The sequence below is a fragment of the Chelonoidis abingdonii genome, chromosome 5, assembly GCF_003597395.2.
Source record: "Chelonoidis abingdonii isolate Lonesome George chromosome 5, CheloAbing_2.0, whole genome shotgun sequence".
NCBI lineage: Eukaryota > Metazoa > Chordata > Testudines > Testudinidae > Chelonoidis > Chelonoidis abingdonii.
The window spans coordinates 83,714,017-83,732,628 of NC_133773.1; the positions used below are offsets into that span (position 1 = coordinate 83,714,017).

At 39.4% G+C, this 18,612-nt stretch overlaps 1 protein-coding gene across 8 annotated transcripts in view; it reads right to left on the reverse strand.

The window, feature by feature from the left end:
* SORBS2 (sorbin and SH3 domain containing 2) overlaps window positions 1–18,612 on the reverse strand; it is a 436,274-nt gene that overhangs the window by 235,441 nt on the left and 182,221 nt on the right. For 4 of the 8 annotated variants that reach the window (XM_075066420.1, XM_075066419.1, XM_075066418.1 and 1 more), the window contains exon 2: window positions 16,576–16,711. In XM_075066420.1, the coding sequence (XP_074922521.1) occupies window positions 16,576–16,711 (136 nt within the window). Of the gene's footprint in view, window positions 1–16,575; window positions 16,712–18,612 lie in introns of those variants that run through there. The other 4 variants (XM_032800338.2, XM_032800336.2, XM_032800339.2 and 1 more) reach the window with 2 other exon arrangements.

Here is an 18,612-nt window from a genome sequence, read left to right on the forward strand (position 1 = left end):
AAGCTAATAACATACGGTTGCAGTGCTCATTTGATGCACCTCCTAGCCAAAGACTTCAGTTCCAGAAATAAGGCTAATGTTGTTGAAATTGCAAAATACTTCCATAACAACCACTTTGCAGCAGCTGCTCTGAAAAAAGTGGGAGGAACCAAGCTAACTCTCCCACAAGACATGCGATGGAACTCAGTAGTGGACTGTTTGAGCACTATAATCAAGAACTGGCCTAATCTGATGACAGTTTGTGAACAAAATTGTGAAAAAATAGATGGCACTGTCACAGCCAAAGTTCTCAACATTGGGCTTAAGAGAAATGTTGAACGCATGCGGAGTACCCTGAAGCCTATTTCTGTAGCCTTGAATAAAATGCAGGGAAATAACTGTTTTATTGCTGATGCTCTTGAAATTTGGAAGGAACTGAGTGAGATCTTAAAAAGAGAAATATGCAATGACAGAGTTAAATTACAAGCATTAAAAAAAACAAACGAGACAAGCACTATCTGCAGCTCATTTTCTTGCAAATATACCTCTACCTCGATATAATGCTGTCCTCGGGAGCCAAAAAAATCTTACTGCGTTATAGATGAAACCGCGTTATATCGAACTTGCTTTGATCCACCGGAGTGCGCGGCCCCGCCTCCCCCGAGCACTGCTTCACCACGTTATATCTGAATTTGTGTTATATCGGGTCACATTATATCAAGGTAGAGGTGTATTCTCAATACGCAGCACCAGGGTCAAACCTTAACTGCTGAAGAGGAGTTGGCTATGACGTGACCATCCAGCAATCATTCCTCCATGATGCCAACTATAATAAACTTCAGAGCTAAGGGTGAACCATTCAAGAAATATATGTTTGCTCATGATGTTTTAAAGAAAGTCACATCAGTGAACTGGTTGAAGTCACTTAAGCGCTTGGATTCAGAGATTGTTGAAGTGATGATCTCATTTTTAACAGCAGTAGCTTCTTCTGCTGGTGTAGAAAGTACATTTTCTCTCTTTAGACTAATTCATTCCAAATTGAGAAATCATTTTGGACCTGAAAAAGCAGGAAAGCTTGTTTTTCTTTTCCAGATTAAGAACAAACAGGAAAATGACAGCGAAGATGACTGAGTTAGCTGCAAAAGCCAATATTTTAAGTTTCTCGTGTTGACCTGTCTGACATAGTTATATGAAATATTTTATTTAACTATTTTAGTTGAAACAATTTTAACAAAAACAAAACCAGATTTTAAAAAATGTGCATGTTTAACTAAATTCAAAAATTCATATGCTTGTTTTGTTAAAATACTATATTTGCCATTGAAGAAAAAAAATCCAGAATACATAACATTGTTGTTTTAGTTAAATAAAACAATTTAAATGTCTGTCTTGTAATGATCTCCTCCAAATACAGCATGGCAAGAAAATCCTCCAAATATTAATATTAACCTGTTGAATTGGAGATAGTTCACCTCCCAGTGACTTCATAAATATCTGCTTCAATTATCTTTGGTAATGAAATAACCAAACAATCATTCATTTTCTGATATAGCTGTAAAACTAATCTGAAAAGTTTTCAAAATAAATCACTTTAAAAAATGTATAGTGTGTACCCTCTAAAAAATGACACGTACATCTCTGAGTTGTGAAGAAAATGTACTAAGGTTATAACAACCAACAAGAATGCACTTTTATGTAGAAATCCATGATTAAATTGAGTCTTCCCTGACTAGTGATTTAATCAATTTGATTTAAATCAAATCCACCCTGCTCTGTTGTGAGGATTCTCACCATGAAGCACACTCCACAGAACATGTATATTTAAATTTAATTACTTGAAATTGCCACAGCTTGTTACATCAAAAATAGTGCATAAAATTATGTACAAATTTTACTTTTCTCTGAAAAGCTATCAAGGCCATTGTTGTTATGCAGGTTCACATGAAACCTGGTGGCCTACAGAGATGAGCAGTTCACTACATTTCAAGCATGCAGGGCTTATCACAGTCTAATTTTGGCTAAATTTAATTTTTTAGAATACATTTCACTAATTTAATTACATTGTAGACAGAATAAGCCAGATGATTGGGCAGCAACACTGATGCCTTGCTGAGGTCTAGTTTCAGACATGAACCTCATACCTTTCCTCAGGATCCAATGAGAAGTAATGGTCACTTTGCACACAAGTGGCTCCAGGTGTTTGGTCACTGAAATGGTATTGGCTTTGGTTTTGAAGTGGATTGCTCCCCTAACCTTCCAACTTGATGAACATGACCACAGTTGAAACCATCAAACAATAATTGCATGTTGCCAGACAAGAATCTCTCTCCAGTACAATCTTGCATGGTTTATAACTTAAAACAAATAGCAACAGAGGAGGGAAAGCACAACTACCATCACCTCATACTTATGCTCTATAAGAAAGCACCTCACTAGTTCACCAGATTTAAGGAGGGTGACAAATTTGAGATTTTTTTGGACTGGGGCTGAGTCACTTACATAGCTGATTTTTCTGCCATCTTCTCCAGTGATGGAGTAGAACACAATCCAAAATAAACAGTAATGTTATAAACTACAGAGGACTGTATTGAAAATCAATATTCATAATATTCTTACAAGGCACAATATTTTAGTAAGCTCAAAAATATTTTCAGGAATATAACATAGATAGATGTCTAGATCTAAATATCTAGATTAAGTGTAGTTTAAGAGCGAAAAAAATACCTGTGATTCTAGATCAGTACAAACCCAATTCTGCCGCATTTACCTCAGACCAAGAGCAGCTTCAATGAAATCAATGTGACTACTTGTGAAATAAGGTACTACTCAACACAAAGACGGCAGAACTGGACCATATATTACTTGTTGTTATAGCTGTGTTGCAAATTCCAAGGTCCTTAATATGTGTGGCTGATCTCTTCTTTTCAGTACTAAGAAATTCTCAGTTTTCATTATTCTTACTGTGGTTATTGGTACTTCTTTAGCCAAATTTCAGTTGTGTAATGAGGAAGAAACAATTTGGAAAAGGGACAAAAATGTAACTAGTAAGACATCTGCCCTGTTAGCTACAACATTCATTCCACTTAATGATTCACTGGAAAGAAATGTCACAGTAAGAACCCAGTTGCTCTGCCAATTAATTCATGAACATATTTGGACAAATTGGTGGGACTCGGGGGAAAAACACCCTTAATTTTAGACAAACTAAGTGAAGTGTGCAGGTCTCTGTCTGAACTTTGAAAATAATCCAAATGAAGAAAAAAAAAGGCAACTTTGGGCAAAGCCGGGTGAAGGATTTAAAGCAGCAGAGAGAATGACAGAGATTGTTTCCATTAGTTACATGTTCAGCAATTTTGTCATCACAGCAATGTTCAAAACATAGAAAGCCTATTTCTGATTTTACTTTCCCCACCTTTACCCTGGTCTAACTCCTTTGACTTCAGTGGAGTTACTCCTGATTTACACCAGTGAAAGCAGAATCAGGCCCATAACATTTACTATTGCTGGGCTCAATTATATTTTTAAGCTATTTAGTCACCACCTGCTGTTGCAAGCAGCATAGAACTATACTGTCCAGGAGGGATTATACACACTGAAGACAAAATGTCTCATGGCATTTGCGAGCAAGCATGGCCTATATGTCCACTGCACCTTTAAAAGGGTCAGTTTTTGAATGAGGGCTAAATAATAAAATATGTCAAAAATGGTTTATTGTAAACAAGGATTTCATCTTTGAGATCACACTGACTGAAAATATAACTCACCAATGCTGTAATAAAGCCAACTGCAACCTCTAATATATAAAGTAACTTTTAAAAAACCAAGTATAAGCAAAGTATCTGTCAGACTGGACCTTATTTATTCGTTTGAAATTAACAATGAAATTCACTATTAGGAAACAAGTCCAGAAATCATTCAGCTCAGGATCAAGGGGGAAAAACACACACTATTTTAACTTTCCTAACACTTACACATTTGTGCTATTAACTATTCAGGGATATGAAAGCGAGTATTACTAAAAATGAATATTCTGGGTATACATAGGGCCAAATTTTCAAGGCAGAATGCCATACATATTTTAAGGTACCATAGACATAATTATACAATCAGGACACACATATCACTGTACTTTCAAAAGCCATGCATTTGCAAGCACTAATAAATAATGCTTTGCATTACACATCCAAAAAATCTCAAGGCACTTTATGAAGATGAATATAATAATTATTCCCAAACAGATATGGGGAACTAAGGCACAATAAGGTTAAGTGAGTTGATTACAGTGACAAAGTGAACTCATGGCAGAGTAAAATCAGGTCTTCTGTACTGCAACCACTAACACCAACACCCTCCGCCCCAGTTCTCTCATTTGTATGTAGTTACTGATCTGGTACATGGAAATGCTTGTACATATGCACAAATGCAAGGCCCCAATCCTGCCTAGGTCTGAGCAGCTACAACAGGTACACATGCTATGTTTTTACTGTCCTTCTACAAACAGAGCTTCATGAGTTATTTTTGTTCTCCTTCCCCATTCATTGACTGCAAAAATAATGCTGTGTTTTAAGACTTAAAAAGTATATTTAAAACTTGCCTCCTGTATATGCCTCGTACTATCCCCGTGGATGGTTTTTGTAGGATCTTCTATTGATATTGCTTTGAAGCATACTTCATAAATGGATTTAGACTCCAATGGCTGCCACAAGATGTGATTCAGTCCCTGAGGGAGGTGGGAGCTGCCTTTCTTCACTTAGGTAGTACAATATGTGCTTTCTTAGACAGAGTTCTAGAAATTCGCTCTATAGCCCTCGAACTGTCAGGCAGAGAAACTGCCCTGAAAATGCAGGGTCACTACACCAAAGTTCTTTCTGAAGCAAATGAACTTCTCTGCCCTTTCAAGGAGGTTTTTTCCCCTATATCCTGTCAATTAACAAGAAGAATATTTGAGCTGCCTTCATGGTGGAATTTTTAGTTTAGTGTTTCTCAGGGTGGACTTTTGTTACAAAAAACAGAACAAAAAAAGAGAAATGATTCAGTAAAAAAAAACAAACAAAAAACCCCCAAAACCCCACAACCCTACTCACTATACCAATTGGCCTAAGACAAAAAGAATCTCTCAGTGAGAATAGCAGCCAAAGTTCCCTTCCTTCTGCATAGACATGTAGTCATCCTGTTTTATAATTATAAAGTTACTAATATTAACAGACCTACCAAGTCTCACTCATCTTGCTGGAGTTTCTCTTAATTTTTATTATTTTAAGGCAGTTTTTACAGCACCACATCTGTTGTAATGAATGTGTGTGTTTCAATTGCAAAACCGGCTCGAACCCCCACCTAGTGACCTGGAACAATTACATACCACCCCCCGGGCACCTCTAGGAGGCAATACTTCCCCTCTCACAAGCACAGTGTCTGAGTGTAGCAAAATCCTTTTAATAAAGAAGGGAAACAATGTGGCATCATATTGAGGAAACACCACAAACAGGACTGATAACATAAACCATGAGCAAAAGACCCACCAAATAAGTTTTGGCAATGTCCTTTTCTCCTTAGGGTCTTAAGTCCAATCACCCCAAAGTCCAACAACCCAAAAGTCTCTGTCCCTGGACAGTGCTGTCCCAGAGTTCAAAAGGTTATCTGCAGAGTTTTACCCCTCCAGCCTGGGTGGAAATGGGGGGGGGGCACACAGGGTGTTAAGGGGCACCTTACGTGGGACGGGGCTGACTGTCCCGCCTCTCCGTGGAGTTCTGCTGCAGCCTTCACCACGACTGGCTCCATTCCATTAGCTGTGTCACTCCTCCAGCCGTTCCCGCAAACCGCTGCACATGCTCGCTCGCTGTTCCATGGCCGGTCCACAAACCGCTACGCTCTGCTCCGCGGGCCGCTCCAACCATCCTGCAAACTGCTCAGCTCAGCTCTGCTCTGCTCTCTGTTCCGTGGGCTGCTCCAACCGTGCTGCAAACTGCTCCGCTCTGCCAGCCGCTTTGTGATAGATCTTCAGGCTCCCCCACTAGTTAACACAGCACTCAGTGGTCTCAGCTCAGTAAGTTTAGCTCTTTTACTGATTTCAGCTCAAGTGATTTCAGCTTGTAGTAGGGGAGCCCCAGTGCTCGTGCACCATTGGCCTGAAGTGAATTCAGCTCACCAGCCTCTAGGTGGACTCCTAATGGAATCAAAATTAGCTCTACTCTCCAACAGTGGAGAGAGGAGGAGGTGCAATTGGTGGTCCAAACCCTCAAAAAGGGCTCATACCATCAGATACACACACCAGTCCCCAACCTCTCTCATTTCACTGGGTTTTGGCACCCATGCCCCTTGTCTAATGAGTGCTACTTAGTTGATGGTGAGATTCTCTGTCATAAAACAGGTTCATAGTTCCTCATTCAGATAATCAGGGTAACAACACTTTATTCCTCCTGCCCCAACAACAGAGAAATTGGGGATCCCACAGCTGTCAAAGTGACCATTTTAGGCTGCTGTGAGCTATGCTAAGCGGGGTAGGTGTGCCTATGCAAACAAGATCAGCTCCTGAAATTCTTTTCCACACTCGTCATAATTCACCACCAGATGTCAGGGTAGAGCTCTTCCTGACTCTGCTTAAATATATATATAAGCACTCTCACTAACTACATAAAGTTCTATATAAAATATTAAAAGCTAAGCCAGAATTAATGTATTTTAAATACATTTAAATACAAATTGTTATAAAAAGATTTAATGAGACGTTAATCCATACAGACCTTTGTTGTTTGTAATTATCACTGTTTTCAGGTAGGAATTTACAAGTGTTAGCCATCAGTGTGTGTAATTTCACACAGCAGAACATGAATAGTGTTTGTACTGACAGATTATATAGCAATGGCTTTCAAGAAAGAACTGTGTGTTAAATCAAGATGTGCTGTTAAGCTCTCAGTCAAAAGGAAAAAAAATGGAAAAAAATACAAGTGGAAAGCCTATTGTCAGAAAATCTATCCATATGTGGCTAACTGCATACGCTGCCTACAGGGCATTTTGTTTTGTTTCATTCTCATTCAATGCCTTATTTTAATACTCAGTTTTTCCTCTTGTTCACTGTGGAACACAGCCTGCTATCATCTGATGTAAAATTAGCTGGCCTGAATATCACAATTATTACATCATTTGTCTGGGTACATAAAGACACTAACGAGGAATTTGAAGGGGGGGAATGAGTTGAAATAATTAAATATACACTTCAGCAGTGATGTAAATAAGGCAAGATACCATTCCACTCCTATAATGCCAAAATCAGAGGGATTACTGATGCAGGCATCAGATTTTGTTTTTAATTTATAGAATAAATGGCACATTTCAACTTTAAAATGTAAAAATAAACAGCCAATTGTTAGTGGTAGTCACTAAAATTCGACATTAATTGAAAATAGATTCTGAATGCTGATATTGGGATAAGATCAGCACACTATGAATACTAAAATTTATCTCCAGAGTGTTAGTATGTGCCATTTTCTATTCATATAGCCAATGATCTGTGAGCCCATAAGTTTCATATGCCAGAAGACAGCCATTGGCATGGTGAAGCAGCTGATTATCTCCTTCAGGTTTCTAAGGATGGTCTTGGTGAGCACAGTGTTCTTCTTGGTCAGATGCAGCCGGATGTCTAACGCCTATTACCCAGAGTTAGACTTCTGGAACGTGAGGTCTTCTGGGCTGGTTTCACAACATGATGACATCACAACTAGAGATGGGTGAATAGTGGGAAGATATACTTGTAATATGATCCAATCATGCAAATATTCTTCCCTATTAGCTTTTTCACAGATATGTGTGCAACTTTGTTATGACTTTGTTCATAAAATGTTTGGGAAGGAGGTTTTATTTGAGTAAATACAAATATACTTTTGGGAACTATATATATAAAATAAAAGAGTATTTGATCTGGAAATGCATGTCAGGCTGTCAAATATACACATCACTCACACACACACGGTGGAAGTAAGAATAATAAATAATAATAAAAACAAATAAGAGAAAACTAAATGAGAAATCTTCAAGACGGCCAATAAATCTGACTTATTTTTCTTTCTCTGGAGTCTTTATAAAAAAATCCAAAACTAATATTCATTCCTGTGCTAAAGGAGAAAAGGAAAGATTTTAAATGATCTAACATCCAATATTTGCTTATTGCCTACAGTGTGACACTCTGCTCTCTCCTCAACAGACTCAGTGTCCGAATGATTTCTTCGGGTACTACTTCTCTTCACAAAGATTAGTCCAAGCTAATTAGGGGATGGGAAAAGACTAACTTTCCTGTATAGTAACAGTTCTTCCAGCTGTGGATGCAGATGTGTATCCCACTCACGTGTGCGCGCGCGTGCCCAGTGCATAGAAGCTGGAGAACTTTGCCTAACAGTACCTGTAGGGGCAGTGCTCACACCCTGTCACTCTAGCCCCATCCTACCCACCCGATTATTTAGGAGCAACGTTGCCTTGATCTCCCTCAGTTATTTCACAAACATCAGGAGTAGAGACCCCAAAGCAGAGGGGATGGAGGGTGGGTTGTGGAATAAACATCTGCACTGTGTAATAACTGTCTTTTCTTTGAGTGGTTGCAGATGGATATTCCACTTAGGTGACCCACAAGCAGTACTCAAAGAAGATGGGGATCAGAATCTGCTCAAAGAATGGCTGCATGACTGCCTTCTCAAAGTTTACATCTGACTTAGATATAGTAATAATCACAGGGTCTGGTAAAAGCACATATAGAAGATCAGAGAGCAGCCCTGCAAATGTCCAATACTGAAACATCACTGAGGAATGTTATTACCATCATCAAATGAGCCCTCAGTCTGTGAGGGCATGGTCTGAACTACTTCATATGCTCATGTAATGAAGTTATCCACTTGGAAATCATTTGCACAGAGATCACCTCACCGCTCATCCGATCTGCACAGGAGATAAACAGACAAGGCAATGCCCAAAAAGGCTTAGTTCTGTCCGGATAGTATGCCCAGAATTGACTAACACCCAAGGTGTGAAGTCGCTGTTCATCCACGTTGAGAGTGCAGTTTAGGAAAGAAAACTGATAAATCATTTGTTAAGAATAAACTGCAAAACCACTTTTGCTAAAAAATTTGGATATGGCTGTTTGGCCACATTGTCCTTGAAAAACTGTACACCAGGGGCTCTGCCATTAAGGCATGCAGCTCACATACTTTCCTTGCAGATATTATAGCTACAAGATAGGCTGTCTTCTGGGACAGGAGGGACAGAGAACAAGTTGCCAAGGGCTCAAACGAAGGACCCATGAGGGCATCCAGGACACTATTAAGGTCCAGCAAAAGAATCTGCTCTTACAGAGTCAGGTAGACACAACTGATTCTCCTTAGAAACCTCATCACCGTGGTTGCGGTCAAGTGAATCTTCAATATGCTGAGTGAGAGATCAGAAGACTGAAGGTGCAGGTACTACAAAATGTCCTGAATACAGGCAGGCCAGCATTAGTTTAATACACTGAGCAAGTGAACTAAAAAAATGTTCCCACTTGGTCAAATAAGTCATCCCACTAGAGGACTTCCTGCTGTGAAGCAACACTTGTCGAACAACTTCTGAACATTGTTTTTCCTCGTTTAGCGATGTAGCATCCATGCTATGAGATGTAGAGTGTTGGATGCAAAATTTCACCATGGTGCTGAGTTAGTAGGTTGGACTGAAGAGGAAAAGCGATATGGGGGGGTCAAACTGACAGACTTAGAAGGTCAGAGAGAACAGACACTGCCTTAGCCAAACTGTAGCAATGAGAATCAGTTTGATATGATCTAACCTCATCTTGAGAATGACCTGTGGGATGACCGGGATTGGAGGGAAGGCGTACATCAGAGTTGATCTCCAGTTGAGGTGGAAAGAGTTAGTTAAGGAGCCTGAACTGAGACCCGCTCAAAAGCAAAATTGATAACACTTATTCTCTCTCATTGCAAAGGGATCAACAGTCAAAATGCCCCATTCAGCAAAGATGTACCTGAGCACACTGGACTCCGAAGACCACTCATGATTCTGGAAGAAATTCCTGATGAAATGATCTATCTATTGGAACTGGACCCCAGTTAAGTGAGTGGCTGTGGGAGGTGATACTCTCCTTGCTACAGAACTGCACAACTTTGTTGCCTCCTGACACAGCTGGTTGGAGCAGGCTCCTCGCTGCTTGTTCACATAATACATTATGAACATATATGAACCACCCTGCCCCCATGTTATTCCAAAAAGGATCAGCGGGCATTGTAAATGGCTTAGAACTCCCAGACATTGATATGGACGAAAGCTTCTTGTTCTGACCACAAACCCCTAGATGTGCTATTGAGGAGACGTCAGTGACAACAGTCCTGATTGGTGGTGAATGTGTACAGGGAAGACCCTGGCATACGTTGCTCTCAACTCTCCAACACTAAAAGGAGCCCAGGATCTCCGTAGGCACTCAGACAAGACTGTCCTGCAAATGACAACTCAGGTGATAGACAAACTTCAGCCACACTTGAAGAGGGCAAAAGTGTAGCCTTGCATGCTGGACAACATAAGTGCATGCAGCCATATCACCTAGTAGCTTTAGGCGTACTTAGACTGTAGTTGAAAGTTGAGATTGTAGTGCCAGAAACATGTGCTGAAGTGTTTGAAATCATTAGTTCGGCAGAAACACTCTTAAACTGGTAAAATAGTAGGGCCCCAATGAATTTGATTTCTTGAGTTGGTGTTAATTTCTACTTTTCTCTGTTCAATATAAGACCCAGATGATTAAAGAGATGGTGTGAACTGGACATGGGAGATGTCTTGCTTCTCACTAAACAATCATCCATAGGAATCATGAATACCTCTTTTTCTGAGGTAAGCTAGGCATTTTGTAAAAACCCAAGGTACTAAGGACAGACTGAAGGGGAGCATAGTGAACTCATAGTGCTGATCCGACACAACAAATCTCAGAAAACTCCTGTGGCTTGGAAGATAGCCATGTGGAAATAAGCATCCTGAAGGTCTAGGGCAACAAACCAGTCACTGGGTTTAACATGGGAAGGATAGTTGCTAGGGTGATCATATGGAATCTCATGTATCTGAATTATCTATGAAGATTGTGGAGACAGAGGATAAACCTTTAGATTTGGGGACCAGGAAATACCCAGAATAGAATCACTTTTCCCATGCTGTAGGGGAACCTCCCCTGTAGCTCCAAGCACAAGCAGAGTTTGGACCTGCTGAAGAATCAGTGTCTTGTTAAGAGGGGTCCCTGAAGAGGGACAGGGTAGAGAAGAGGATGCACAGGAACTGTGTGCCATAACCTGATCTCATGGTGCTTAGGATCCATTTGTCTGTGGTGACTGTACCCCCAGCACAGTAAAAGTGAGAGCTTGTCCCCAAACCGAGGAGACAGAGACAGAATGCCCTGACTCCTGCTGAGGATGGTGAGAAGGAACTGAGGAGAGTTAGGGCAATGCTGCCCTTATGTAGCCACAGAAAGTCTAGAACCACAGGGAGCAAGCACCAAAGGCAAAATTCTCCGGCTGCTGTGTGCCAGGCACTTGCACACCTGAGCAGAATACATACCTGCAACCGTTCAAAGAACTACATTGTGTGACTTAGCTAACCAGTCAAGCATATCAAATTCAAAATATTGAGTGTACTTAAACATTCACTAGTTTGTGACAATCCAATAGACATAAATATATTCTTTAAAGTTTTGTTAGAATAATTATGAATAAAAATCAAGTTTGTTAAAGTTATGATGGATTCCCAGATAATTCACAAAACAAAAGCCAACCCCCCAATAAATGAATAGCTTGAAACAAGTAGTTCTGCCAGCTGATTCCAAGGCTCCCCAAACCTGCACTGTCATGTTAAATCTTTGGCAGGATCTGACAAGGCTTATTCAGGTGGGCACAGATTTCCAACAGAAACATTTGTCCACCCTAGTTAATTTTTTGGCAAAGTTTGCATAATTATTAGTAACAGGCTAAGTTTGAAAGTCTGAGGTTCCAAAGGCTGGCACCTCTGCTTCCGGTTCTAACTAGAACCTGGAAGTACAAAGGTTTGTGAAAACAAAAATAAGAAAACAAATAAAAAACAAAGATCTTCACATATATCCAAACTATTGAACCTGAAAAAGGTCCTGTTTGGGTGCCATTAGAATTGTGGCTGAAGGTTTAGGTCAGCTTGTGTTTCACGTTACCTGACACACCTATTTCCAATTATTATGTTTGTCAAACATTTTTTTAATTTCTGATCACTTCCTTCTACAAGCATTTATTAGGTATCAGTCACCATCACACCCCACAAACTGCAGGAGGCTCATCAGGGCTCTTACATGTCTTTCTCCAAGACCCTCTGTCTCAGTGGCACTCTGTTGGCTCTTAAGTGACTGGAGTCCCTCTAGAGGTAAGGGTGTTTCCCAAGCCAAGGGAAGATGAGGGAGAGGAAATGTCCTTTTCTCCCATGGGGCAATAATGGGGAATGAGAAAAAGCGGAGCCCCTTTCCCAGCAGCCAGCATGAAGGGAGAAAAGATGAAGTTCTTACATAATATGCCATCATGTCACAATATTACAGCTCTACATAATGATGATGAGTTGCAACAGTGCAACTAGACAAAGTAAACAAGATGATGCTACATTAGAACATAATTTGTGAATATGTGACTTTATTAGATGACAAATAGCTGCCCAGCTGTTGAAGTCAAATAGCACAGCTGTATCTGGTCTTCATTCAGTGCTGGACTTTTCCATAACACGAGTGAATAGAAATAAAGAATAGTGAGCATGATTCTGTTCTCACTTCCACTGTGGTGTGAAAGGAGAATCAAGTTTACAAATCACTTAAGATGAAATATATTCCACCTACATAAAACCTGTGTGTTCCAGCTCTATATAAGAGAAGTGGCATCAGTGCACGGCTGCTAGCTATCTGCAGCTGCTTCCCTATTCGACTACTAGGGTGCAACAGCAGCCTCATCCCTCCCACAAGTTGTCTTGGGTATTAAGGCAAATTGATCTATGTCAATGTTGAACCATTGCCCCAGGCTTGCCCCAGGACTATCCACTGTTACCCTCAACCTTCTGTGCTGATCTTTGTAGGCCCAGTGTGGAGACTACTTTTGTGGCTTGCAGTAAGTAGGCAGACATGCTCAGCCAGTTGACCCTGGTGCATCTCCCCTCTGATCCTTTAGTAATAAAAAGGGCAGTGTGCTGCCCTCCATACAATGGATGAATTTCAGCCATCCTGCATACTTTGTTCTACCAATTTTAAACACTCTTGTTTTCGGTTTTTCAACATGGTCAGATAGTTTTAAACAACATTCAGTTAGAACAAATACCCACTAATCTCTGCTATTGATAAGTGTGTGTAACTCACAGTAATCTCCACGGGAGCTAGCCAAGCTCACCGATGGCAGAACAGATGTTGAATTCAAATTCTTTATCAGCATGAAAAATTCTTACTATAAAAGTAATCCTAGCTATCAGGATAGAACCTTAATTGTTTCTAGAAGCAACACATCCTGAAAGCAATCACTGTATTTGGAAAATAGACCTGCACATTGGGACAAAATCAAGGAAATTCTGAGATGTCCTATTTGATCAGATGTGTAGGTTCCATTATCAAAAGTTTACACATACTTCCCTGTTTGAATTTATACAGACAGCAGTGACAGGTCCCATTTGTTTATTTAACCAACACTGACTGCTCTGAGTGATCCTTTACTCTCCAAACACACTGCATTACAAGTAACAGCACTAGGCTATTCAGGACTTACAAGGCTCCCTTGGAGCATATCAGTTAAGTAAAATAAAAAATGCAAACCAGGAAGTTTATTATTTTTTCACTGACATATTTGACATCACCTTTGGAGAGTGAACAAAGACACACTGTCAAAGGGAGAAACCTGCACAAAACGTTACTGTGTGTTCTTCATGAATGCAGAGGTATATTTAAGCAAAGAAAGACATTCCACTGCTCTCTTGAGACTTCCTTCATTCAGCTGATTTATTTATATAGTGCCACATTCACACCACTACAATTCAGGTTGTGTCAGCATTTCACATGCCAACTCCTAATTGCAGGAGCTTATTACTTGATCATAAAAATTAATGCTAACTTGAAATTTAGCATTATTTGGTCTCAGTTCCAGAGCAATTTTATTTGACTATAATTTTTTTAATGAAATGTTTCATCATTTTAAAATGGAAAAAAAGTGGAAAATTCCCAGTTATAGATATTCCTTCACCCTTACTTTACATAACTCAAATATTATTCTGATAAATAATAATATTTGGAAAGTTTTGCAAATAAAATAGTTTTGCTGTATTTTTTTTCTCCAAGAGGCTCTGTTGGACTGCTGAGAATCACACATTTCTTCCAACATGTGCCCACTTCACCGGGGACCACATTGCAGCAGCCAACCTTCTGTCTAAACAGTATTCCTTTCAGGACCCTTAAAAACCTCTTCATAATGGACATTCACAAATGGGCTATAGGTGATTCACCCTACCTAACAATTATTAGCAGAGAAGACAAGTAGTCATTGCTGAATGGTGGAAAAGCTGGGTACGTCAGTGAGGGAAGAGTGCTCAAGCTGAGGGAAGAGGAAGTGGGGCCTTTCGGTGAGGGATCAGAAGGCAACAGGATCACTGTTCAGGAAGACGAGCAGGTAGGAGAGAAGCGCTCTAGATGAGGAGAAGAGGCGGTTTATGAGACATGGGTGGAAGAAGGTGGCTAGGGTGGCCCAGCACTGAGGCACAAAGGAGGACAGATGGTTGCGGAGAGGCACAGGCCAGTTGATTCCTTTTGGTCAGAGACCGGAATGTCAGTTGACAAGGTGGTTTAGTCATAAAATTAAATGGACAAAATAACCAGGTCACTGGATGATTATGCATCATCTCACTAGCTGTCTGAATGCCCTTAGTAGGTGAAGAAGAGTCAATCAGCCAGAGGTGTGTCTGCTGAGTGATGCAAATCCCACACAGCTCTGAGGTTGCTACCTGCCTAGAATTATCAACATGTGGTGGCCCGGGGGAGCAAGAGTCCAGAAATGGGATCCAGGTGTCCCATAGCAGTGGGAAACACTAGCACAGGGCTCTGACCTAGACCTGCATTTCTGAACAAATATCATAAGACACCCAAGATGTTAAATTTTATACAAGTCTTTATTGTATAATATATATTTTGGTAAAAAATATAAACTATATACATGCTTTATAAAACTTTATATGAATTTTTCTTGTACAGAAAGTAAACTGAAAAGCCCCCCTGTAAAACTGAATGAGTTAGGAAGCCCAGTCACAGATTTTCAATAAAAGAATTGACCCTGACAGCTTTCCCCTCATGAAAAGTTTAATACAGAACACTACTGTATTTTTAAATGTAGATTTGCTTTGACATATAGCCCACTGTTTCAATAAACTTTTTTTTTTTTTAAATGTGAACTCTAATTCCAGGATTTTTCTATGGCAAAGTTTGAAAAACCAATTATGCTGAACTGAGGCATACAGTACACAAAAACATAGTAATTGTGGTAAGCCAGTAGTCCACAGTGTATGTGAGCTGATGGACTATGTCTGTGTAAGCTGTCATTTAATGCTAGTTTCTTGCTTAGAGAAGTTATAGCATGTAGCAGGAAGCTGATCAAAGCTCAAAAAAGTGATAGATTTCAGAAATGGAAGAATTGGTTTTCCTTTTTTAGACATTTTCTTCATTTTGGTCATAGTAAAGAAGAATACAAGAATGTTGTCAACAAACCAAAGTTTTTATTCAGGAGGTGGTGTCATATCACCATAGCAAAACATTTTCCCTCCCAAAGATACGTTAAAACTCCATAATCGAAATAAATGTTATGTCGGAAGTACACAGATCAAAGTACTTTGGAAACTATATGCCACATCAAATATCCTTATAATGGAGTAAAGGGCAGTTACAGAAATATTTTATGAGTAGGTTAAAGAAGCCTGCTGGTAAACGTGCCAACACCACAGATTAATTAGTGCATATATTAACATCAGAGAAAGAAAAATTAAATCTTACACTGAATGTGTCAACAACAATTTAGATTATCTATTGTCTCTGCACCACATGCAACAAGCCAGCAAACCAAGCAAACTAGCCAATCAATGTGAAAGATGGTGTTTTAACACTAAGGATTTATGTGCTATAATTGAGAAACTCTCTTTACTTAGATAGCTGGTTGTATTCTACTAACTTTCAAATACTAAAAGCAGGAAGAAATCAAAAATACAGTGATCTGGGGTTTTGCTTTAGATCTTCTCTTATTATTTGGATACAACAACCTGAGAGCTGAATTATTAAAATTAATTTAAAATCCAGCCCCTTCTAAAATGTAGTGCATATAACTTTAGATGAATATTTCAGAGAGCCTCACAAAAGGCACAGTAAAGCAGGACCTAGATTCTTGCTTCTGCATAACATAACTGGGTTTGCACTTACACACAGAAATAGAACATATAGCTGAGAAATACTAGTAATAAGTGGCAGGTTCTCTCTGAACATTAGCTAGATCATCAAGAAGGTCAGTCATGAGTGCAGTAAGAAAACATAAAACATATGTTCAACGAAAAAAAACATATATGACTTACCAGACAGACCAGCTTGGCTGTTTCTCAAGTGCAGAGGAAGGACGTGCTTCTGCCCTTGTACATGCAGATCTTTTTTATTTAGCCTTTTTTGAAGGTTTGCACTCCAAAGGTTTAAGTTTAAGTCAAATCCAGGAATCTGTAGGGGAGAAAGAGGGAAGGGGATAAGAGTAAATGAATCTCAGCTGCTGGCTGGTACTACTGTTCTAGGAGCATTTGAGCTATTTTCAGCAGCGGACGGGTTTGCTTACAATCAGGATGAAAATGCAAAACATTCACACACATAAAAATCAGGAAACCCACAACAACAACTTTGTGCATTGTCCAAATTTTCATTTAAAGAAACAGAGGGAACAAGTAATATTGATGCAGAAAAATAATGTAAAACACACATCTGTGGCCTTTAAGACTACATTACCTCTGAGCTCAGGAAATGAACCACTATATTTTCTCTTAGCATGGAAAAGTAGTTTCAAGTTTAACCACCACTGAAGATGCTGTGCCAACTCCACAAAAAGGGTTTCTCTCTGAGCTGGAAGCGCTCTCTCATTTGATCATTTTGTATTCAAGTTTTTTTGATCTAGGTAATGTCAGTGTCTAATGGCAATCCAGTCTCCCAGCAGTTTATTTTTAGTTTGCATCTAAATTTTCAGTTCAAGTGTGCTATTTTTTGAATGTCTGAATATTTCGGACTGCGGCCTGAGACTGTAGCTCATCTTAGTAAGGACCAGGGACTATTCAGTGACATGATGGCGTTACCCACATACCTGTCCTCCCCTACTGAAAAAAATGACAAGGAAAACAAAGCATTTACTCAGGTTGAGCTACTGATCACAGAAAAACTTAGCTTCACGCTCTTGCTCTTAGGGTGCATGAAAGCCAGTTTCTTTGGGGCTTACAGATAACAATAGTGAACTGAAATCGCTTATTCCGTCATGTGAAGCAGCTTTTCAGGATGTCCTCTATAAATCTTTTCCTACCAATTGTGACAAGCAGATAACTGTGCGTCACCAAGACAACTTCTCACATTCCACCACATCACTATGGACTGCCCTTCACAAGGCTGTTATTTCCGTCAAAAGGAAAAAAAATAGTGATCTGAAGTTACTTTCTAACCTGAATCCAAAACAAGTCCATGCTGGGATAGATTATAAAATGCTTTATTATATCTTTAAATCTAGCTCAGATTTTTACTTAACTGGTTTGTTCATTTGGATAGGTTTTATGAGCTCAATCATTGGACACCTTCAGCTTCTGATTTCTTGATGCATGGCATGAGAGTGGCTGGTATCTGAGGAATGTATTCCCTGATGCCTGAATCAGGATATCAGACAAAAATACAGCAATCCAATAAAGCACCAATGTGGTTAAGCAATTTTTATATTGGCAATTTAAACAAAAATGTGAATGAGCAAATGTCCAATTAAAAATAACATGCTCACAGACCATAATGCAGGACCAATCACAGTGATGAAGTTGTCAAAGTTTGAAAATAAAAAACAAACAAACTATTCTTCTATGTAAGGGGAAGGATTCTCACAAAATTTATCCTTACCATTGTAGTGCCCCATTAAGAACAATTGTCAACATAACCACTAAATATTTGACTGCTAAGTTAAGCATTATTATTGCTTCATTCCATGTTGTCAGTTCCTATTGACACACACACAATTAGAATGAAGGAAATATTACAAAAAGGAGATGCCCAATCACCTTCTCAACTGTTTGAATGTCAGCCAAATCAATCTAGGACCACTATCTTACCACAAACATTCATCCATAGAAGTACAGAAGAGTTCAGCTCTATTATACTATACACTGGTATCACTGTACAGACTAAGATTTAAGAACTTCCAGTTCTTGCTTTTTACATTTCTTTTTTAAACTGGGTTAACTCTCTGAATGCTGGATCAGATACAAACTTGTGACCCATTAAGGGCATGTCAGTTGGAACAGACAATCTAGATTGTAAATACATAAAACAAATGCACTGGACCACTAATGTGTCACTTGTCTAGTCATCACATACTCAATAATACA